The sequence below is a fragment of the Aulostomus chinensis genome, chromosome 19 (assembly GCF_037954235.1).
Source record: "Aulostomus chinensis isolate RoL2024-O1b breed Wild chromosome 19, RoL_Achi_v1.0, whole genome shotgun sequence".
In the NCBI taxonomy this organism is placed as follows: domain Eukaryota; kingdom Metazoa; phylum Chordata; class Actinopteri; order Syngnathiformes; family Aulostomidae; genus Aulostomus; species Aulostomus chinensis.
The window spans coordinates 984,185-992,137 of NC_141338.1; the positions used below are offsets into that span (position 1 = coordinate 984,185).

The following is a 7,953-nucleotide window of genomic DNA, read 5'->3' on the forward strand; positions in this document are numbered from 1 at the left end:
AGTTTTGTTTTTTTTACTAAAGTCACTGTGATTTTGATCATCAGGAGCTGATTGGATCTCTGCTGCCATCTTGTGGCCCAAATTCTGCTACTGCAACTTTCTATTTCCACATGATCAGTTGGTGTTTGTCCTCAAAGTGGCGATGCAGGAACCGCGTTCCGACTGCTGATGCGTCTGGTGGTTTCCATTAGGACAGATCTCCATGTCGTATCTGTAGCTGAAACCATCAGCAATAAATACATATTTGTGAGGGAAAAACTTCCACAAACATCGGAACGATCCCAGATGTTTTTCTTTACAGGTTCATGTAATATCTTGAACACCCAGAAGATACTACACATGTAAAAATACTACTTTCATGACACGGATGAGTGTGAACCACCTGTGCTCTGATACCATGGTCACAAACACAAGCACGCTACGTTACCATTTACATCTGAGATGAGGAGGGACCAGAGGAGACGTCGGCCCCACAGGAGGGAAGAACGTGGCCCCGTGAGCTCCCGACGGCGTCGGTGAGTGCCAGAGCTCGGAGGAGCGCACCAACATGTCAGGTGTGGAAGCAACAGCCCAGCAACACTGACCCTTGTGTTGCCTGTCACATGCTGCTGCATTCTTGGCTGCTCCGGGCTGAAGAACCCAGCCTGGAACGTCTCTGATGCTTCAAGCCCTCAGCAGACAGGAGAGGTCTTCTTCTCCCTGGAAATACCCTGCTCACCTCTCACTGCATCACATGACTCTGTCAACCAATCAGCGCCTCTCAGCTTGTAGGACTCATGGGTAATGGAGTTTGATTAATATTTTGTATGTTTTCACAGGCAGAAATACTTTATTGCTCCCTTAGACATTAATTACCACAACACACACACACATACACATACAGTATGCGTATAAATATATCGATGTATATCTGCAGTTCTTTTGTAGTAGTGCAATCAGTCACTTATTACTTCACACAGACAGTAATGTTGTCAAGTAAAATCACTTCCAAATGAAAGTTGTAACCACTAACTGGAAATATGAAGTAACTTTCCAGACGCTGCTGAGTATTTGAAAAGCCAAGTACTCTGATTGGGTGAAGGAACGCTGTGATCTTCCATCTGGTGTTTCTTTGATCTTCAGAGCCGCCACTCCTGAGACATTTTGTTGACACTTTTTAAGTGTCGAGCTCTCAGCTGAACTGCAGCGCTGCTGTAGCTCTGCCCCTTCTTCGCTGACCAGTCACCACTGGGCGGGCATCACTACAGGTTCACTGAAGAGGGAACATGGACACATTCTATGTCTTGCTATTGTTTTGACCCCCAGTGAAACATGTTCCGTGTTCTGTGTATAAATGTTCCATTAAACTGAACGTTCTCTAGTGCAGCTGCTGTCTGCCAGGCGTTCCTCATCTTCTCATCGCCCGTGACGTGTTCCGTGTTCCATCGTCTCCCCACCGCCTCTGTCCCTGAGCACTGCACTTGATCCGTCCGGTCCCGAGTCTCCAGCACCCCTTGGCACCCCCCCCCCCCCTCTATATTTAGGACTGTGACCTGGCTGCTGCCCAGTGACACACACTTCATCAAAACAAGAAGCTAATCCTGAACAACAGGTGCTAGCATCGCACACACACACTCGCACGCACACACACTAAACGTCCCTCTGTTGCCAAGGGCAGGGGAGGGTCACATTTTCCAAAACCAGCCCGAGAATGTCGGGGTCAAGGGTCAACGCTGCAATCATGCTGGGTGATGAGGTCCGCTGCCGCTGCCGCCGCAGCTTCCTCACACCTTCCATCGTCCACTAGTGTGATACACGTCCAGCTGTGTCACTCAACAACATGGCGGAACAACAGCTTGACCTCTACAGCAGTGACACTGTCGTTCTGGACGAGGCGTCGGACCACACAACTTCCTGCTCTGTCGCTCTTAATGGCGTTTGCTTCAATTCGATGGATTGTTGAATGTCTCTGACCCTGAACCGTTGGACGTCACCTCCTCACGAGGGTGGCCATGATGGGACGGCTGCTCCGCCAGCTGTTGCTCCTGTGGTGGAGGGTGGACAGTCGTGGAGACGACCGTCTCCATGCGGCTGGCCCGGTAGATGCTCACCTGAAAACACATGGTTAAAGGGACTCACGCTAGTTAGCTTAGCACCGTGAATGGTTGTGGGGGTGTTAGCATCACTCTACTTTGAGAAGAGCGACTGCTGCTACTGATCATGAGGAGGAGGAGGATTCCTGCTGGACACACCAGCATCCTGGACCTGAGCTAGCTGATGCTAACACTTCTCACCCACTACCAGTCATTGGGCTAAGATAACTAGCCTGGACCTGAGCTAGCTGATGCTAACACTTCCCACCCACTACCAGTCATTGGGCTAAGCTAACTAGCCTGGACCAGAGCTAGCTGATGCTGACACTTCTCACCCACTACCAGTCATTGGGCTAAGCTAACTAGCCTGGACCAGAGCTAGCTGATGCTAACACTTCCACCCACTACCAGTCATTGGGCTAAGCTAACTAGCCTGGACCAGAGCTAGCTGATGCTAACACTTCCACCCACTACCAGTCATTGGGCTAAGCTAACTAGCCTGGACCTGAGCTAGCTGATACTAGCACTTCCCTCCCACTACCAGCCATTGTGCTAAGCTAATTCAATTCTGGGTCAAAGACAGACTTTAAAAGTTTGAATGTTCCTTTTAAGCAGCTCTAACCACGAATGGATCAGGTGATCAGGCGTGAAGCCTCAGAGAACCCAGAGCAGCTCTGTTCCTGTAGCTGCCCGTTCACCAACTCCAGCACGCCCCGCGGTCGGACCGGCGTCCGTTGAAGTCACTCACCTGTGTGTGCAGGTACCGTGGTGATTTCATCTCCAGCTCCTCTTTGGTGATGGAAGGAGCACAGCAGCAAAACACCTGCTGGAAACCTGCTCGGAACCTGAGCAGACGAAGCCAAACGTGTCACTCAGCTTAATTAAGTCAAGATCAAAATCTCAATTAGAACCAGTTGTATTTTTTTGTGGTCTAAAAAATGAACATATTTCCCTCCATGGCTGCTCCAAACATGTCAGGTTTCTGGTCTTTCAATGCTTGTGACCCCCAGTGGCCCTCGGCCCCCAGGATGAGCCCCCCGTGGTCCCACCTGCTGTTGAGGCAGTAGTAGATGATGGGGTTGTACATGGTGGAGCTCATGGCCAACCACATGACGGCCAGGTAGACCTGCTGGATGTAGCGCTGCTCGAACAGCTCTGGGAAGAACTGGTGCAGCAGGAAGTAGACGTGATACGGCAGCCAGCACACGGCAAACGTGGCCACCACCACCATCATCATCTTCACCACCTGACACACAAGAGCCGGCGGATTAAAGGGCCACTACTTTAAATGAGATGAGTTGAGAGCATCTGTGTTTGCGTCACCTTGCGTTTGGCGATAAGCTGCTCTTTGTAGTGTTCCGACGAGTCTCCCGGAATCTCACTGGCCCACAGAGTCACGCCCACGGCTGTGTAGGCATATCCCATGATACAGAGGGGCAGGACGTAGATCAGGAGGGTCACACAGACGTAGTATCTGTCTCGGGGCAGAGGACGAGGGTCTGAATGAGGTCGGACCAGCTTTCAGAGTTCTGAGTCAGAACATCGTCACTTTGAGGAGGAGCAGCTGAGTAGTAAACTGTGCAAGTAAACGCAGTCACCGAGTTCTGGTTAGAACGCCTTTTTTCCTTCTCCTCATGAGCCTCAAGACGTCAGTGAATTAAAGATGGCGTAGAGGAACAAAGCGCGGATGACACGGTTTTAATTCTCACAAGGAAATTGATCAGATTTCCTCTTTTGGATCCACAGATATTTCCAGACGTGGACAGAATCATCTTATCACCTGCAGGGTCTATTTTTTCTTATTCTAATTTAACCCTGGAGGAAATGAACGCCATGCGCCACTTAGGGATGACCAGGGAACAAAGCTCATTAACCACCCGACAAATATAGCAAGAACGGAATAATCACGTTATCTCAGATATGAGCTGCTTGATCAAAGACGTCACGCCTCTGTTCATTTACTTTACTGTAGTCTGAGTGTTTCGGTGTGAAAACGTACACTTTGAGTACAGCACAAGTGGCTGGTGTCCAGCAGGGAACCGAGAGGAACCGAGGGCTTGTTCCCCGCCTGGACAGTAGCCAGCGGTGTGTTTGGGGCGGAGTCCTCTACCTTTTGGAGCCAGGCCGGCGTCACCTGGTCTAAATGATTCCTCACTGGTCTGTCAGACAGTATTTCAGAAGCTGAAGTCTGAATTAGTCCCCTCAAAGACCGAATAGCAGCACTGCTCCCACCAGTGAGGCTCCACCTACATCTTCCTGAAGTCCAGGGTGGCGTATTCCGGCCAGTCGATGTAGCAAACGGTGCGTCCGGGTAGCAGCGCTGTGGACGAGTAGTAATACTGAGGGAAGGCTAGAAGAAGGGCCAGCATCCAGATGACGGCAACCAGGGCGCGGGTCTGAGTGGAAGTCAACCTCTGCTGCAGCGGCCGGATGATCGCTATGTATCTAGCAAACACACCGACAAGGCGTGAGAAGCCTCTTCCTCCCTGTCTTCACGCTAAGTTAGCGTTTGCTAAGCTGCTACTGAGGTAACTCTTCAATGAAACGTTTCTTTCACTTCTGTCTAATAGAATGTCAAAGTTTCTCCCTCCTCCATCACTTCTTGGTGACTCCAGAATGCAGGAAGGACCAGCCACGTAGATTTAGCTTGAAGCTAACAGAGACTGAAGCTAACAGCAGCTAAACTGTCCAGAAATGTCTGGTCACCACCTTTCCAGGTGGACTGGTGTGATCCAGGTCTCCTTGATGCAGATGGAGGATCAGTAACTTCTTCAGTGGCGTGTTGGTGGGTTATTTAGCGTACGGCCAGATAAAGGAGTTGTGGATGATACCAGCTCATGGCCCCCACACCTGAAAGGCTAAACACACCTTACAAGCAGTTCTGGGAGCAGTATTAGCAACTGTTAGCATGCTAACCCTCTTAAGACCCTACACACCTGCACTAAAGAACAAATGAGTTTGAGCGGACATGTTGACCCCCAGCAGAGCCACTCACCTGTCCAGCGCGATGGCTGCCATGGAGTAAATGCTGGCAAATATGGCGGCAATGGGAAAGAAGTTGTGGAAGCAACAGTAAACAGAACCGAAGTACCACTCGTTGTGAACGGCGTAGACGAAGTTAATCACTGTGTTGAACGCCGACATGGAGGCTTCAGCGAAGGCCAAGTTCACCTGCAGAAGAGTCACAACAGTAATGCAAAGACGAGAAGACTGACTCCGCCCACAAGTTCCTGCTCACCAGCAGTTTGACTCTCACAGCATCAAAAAAATGTAAGATCCCATCCACCCATCACCCATCCATCAATCAGCCCTCCACCCATCATCCTTCCATTCATCCCTCCCTCCATGTTCCCCCTCTTCTCCTGTTGAGGGTGGTGGGGGTGGAGCCTATCCCAGCAGCCTTCCCCCTGGACAGGTCACCAGTCCATGGCAGGGCCAACACATAGAGACAGACAACCATTGGCTCTCCCAGCCACGCCTACGGTCAATTTAGAGTCTGGATTAACCTGGTCCCTCTTGATGTCTTTGGACTGTGGAGGAAGCTGGAGTACCAGAGAGAACCCAGCAGGAACAGGGAGAACATGGAGACTCACCCAGAAAGACCCCGTGCTGCAGCCGGGGCTCCACCCACAACCTTCTTGATGGGGGCCACAGGGAGGACCACTGCTCCACCCTCATTAGATCTCATTGACCATCACATCCTACTCCAGAGGCTGGAACATGTCATTGGCATTAAAGGACACATTTTTAACAAAATTTAAACAAAAACCCAGCATATTACTGAGATTGTGCTCCTGCAGGAAAGTAAACTGAAATCTGTCAGTTCCTCATTTCGCTCAGGACCCCAGGAGGACCCTCAGTGACCACCGGGGGCCCCCAGACCCCATTTTGAGAACCTAAAATGATCTCTTCGCTCTTACAGGTTCATTCCAGGCGGAGACTCACTAGAAAGTAGTTGGTGACGGTCCTCATCCGCCTGTGCGCCAGGATGATCCAGATGACCGCGACGTTCCCCGACACCGACGCCGCCACCATGCCGCAGTACGCCGCGGCCCACAGGCTGATCCGCCACGCCGGCTGCACGAACTGGTTGAAGCCGTCGCTGCAGTTTCCGCAGGCGTTGGTGGTGCCGTTGATGTCGGAACCGTTGTCGAGGAAGAGCGGATCCATCCCAGGACCGAGCCGGTTACCGGACACCGGACCAGGGCGAGGCAGCGCGCGCACAGGCGAGCAGAGCGAACTTCTGTGGCACATTACGCACCAAGTCACCGCTCCAAAACGCGCGAGGTTCCGTTACAACCCCCTTCCCCCTCCCCCTCCCCCTCCCACACGCACGCGCGCGCACACACACACATGACAGTCTGGCCGCTGTCAGATATCAGGCTTTGACCCTTAGATGCGACTCAGTTTTGGGATGAGTTCATGTAATGTCTACGTAATCTTGCGAGAGTTCAGGTGCTTCATTTGTTCCTGTGCGTCCGCGAGGCTCTCACACCTGCCCAGGTGAGGGCGGCCTGGACGCCACGCGACTGAATGCACCAAAGGTGATTTCAAACCTATCATTTCTTTCTTTCTTTCTTTCTTGAATTTATTTGATCTCCCGTAGGAGAAACTTGTCTTGGAGGACAGGCCCCCCCATGCTGCTACATATCTTGGACAATGCAGTGTAAACAAACACAACACCCGCCCAAAAAAAAATCAGAAGACTTCTAGTGAGTTCTGGTCTCCAGTCCAAGTGTTCGTGGATTCCTGGTCCTCCTTCTGGATCAAGGAGACCCGAAGAGTTGGTGAGCCGACATTTCTGAACAGGTTGGTTGTTAGCCGTCAGTCTCCGTTAGCTTCAAGCTAATCCAGGTAGCTGGCTCTTCCTGAGATTGTTTGTGTTTTGATGTTTGCGCCATGGTTGGTGTCGACTTTAGTCTGCTGATAAACGATTGCATGGTGAACGTTTGAATATTGACGGATGAAACTGCTTGAAAATGTTCATTGAATTTTGTCCCCTTTAATTAATGGAGTCTGTAAAAGGAGGCCACACCCTCTCACCTGCAGCCGCCGGACGATGGAAGGAGCCTCAAAGGTCGGCGTGAGCTCCAGACTCGAGCGAGCGAGGCGCACTGCTGACATCTCAGCTAAGCTGTGAGTGAGTTGATCTCGTGACACACAAGTGTTTGTCTGAAGCCTCCAGGGGTCATAAGGTCACATGACGCAGCCTGATATCAGGAGGTCAGTGAAGATGCAGTGCTCCTCTAGTTCTTACCTGTCAGAGAGACTACAGGAAATGGATGTGGCGTGTCAGCTACTGCCTGCAGGTTCTGACGCCAGGAAATGTTCTGACACGTAGAGAATTCACCTGAGAACTCACGCTGGCCTGCACCTGGTTCCTCGCACGACGCACATTAAAAAGTGTGAATGCGTGGAGACAGCGGGGGGGGGGGGGTCATGACCTCACAGCTGGAGAGGAGGAAGTCAAGATTGGTTTTCAGCTTTCGATAGGATTTTTTTTAAATTTGATTTGTGAATTTGGTGACAGACAACCTGTGACAGAAGAAACAGAGGACAGATGGGAGGGTTGAGATGGCGTCCATCTTTGTGCTTCTTTATTTAAATATGACTTCTATCAAACATCAGCCCACCTTTGGCCCGGAGAACTTCGCTGGAACGTCAGATAGGAATCACGTGTGTCACCTGGTTACGCTCCATACAAGCTGAGTTTGGGAGATAAAGCCTCCTCAGGCTGATATGTAAATGAGGCGATTCATGAAGCTGCAGACGCGATGAGCTGATAAACTCGTTTCACAGCTTCTTCCGCTCATCCCCTTCGAAGTACTGATACGTTACTGCGGACATTTACGTGTACTTTAAGTGTTACTGACCCTTCTGT

At 50.9% G+C, this 7,953-nt stretch overlaps 1 protein-coding gene across 1 annotated transcript; it reads right to left on the bottom strand.

Moving 5' to 3' along the window:
• Positions 1 to 1,503: 1,503 nt before the first annotated feature.
• On the bottom strand, positions 1,504 to 6,336 carry tacr1b (tachykinin receptor 1b). The gene is made up of 7 exons (XM_086186669.1): positions 6,018 to 6,336; positions 5,068 to 5,243; positions 4,323 to 4,517; positions 3,396 to 3,546; positions 3,122 to 3,318; positions 2,821 to 2,917; positions 1,504 to 2,090 (listed from the first exon to the last, which is right to left on the bottom strand). Exons 1-7 carry the CDS (start codon positions 6,324 to 6,326, stop codon positions 1,923 to 1,925), a joined length of 1,293 nt encoding a protein of 430 aa, XP_086042795.1. The 5' UTR covers positions 6,327 to 6,336; the 3' UTR covers positions 1,504 to 1,922.
• Between the last annotated feature and the right edge of the window lie 1,617 nt (positions 6,337 to 7,953).

What these genes read in the sequence shown, in the direction of transcription:
- tacr1b (XM_086186669.1), bottom strand. Translation starts at nt 6,326, where the DNA reads ATGTGCCACAGAAGTTCGCTCTGCTCGCCTGTGCGCGCGCTGCCTCGC. An exon ending in ACCCTGGACTTCAGGAAGAT is followed by an intron (nt 3,547 to 4,322) that starts GTAGGTGGAGCC and finishes GCCCCGAGACAG; the next exon opens with ATACTACGTCTGTGTGACCC. An exon ending in TACTACTGCCTCAACAGCAG is followed by an intron (nt 2,918 to 3,121) that starts GTGGGACCACGG and finishes TCGTCTGCTCAG; the next exon opens with GTTCCGAGCAGGTTTCCAGC.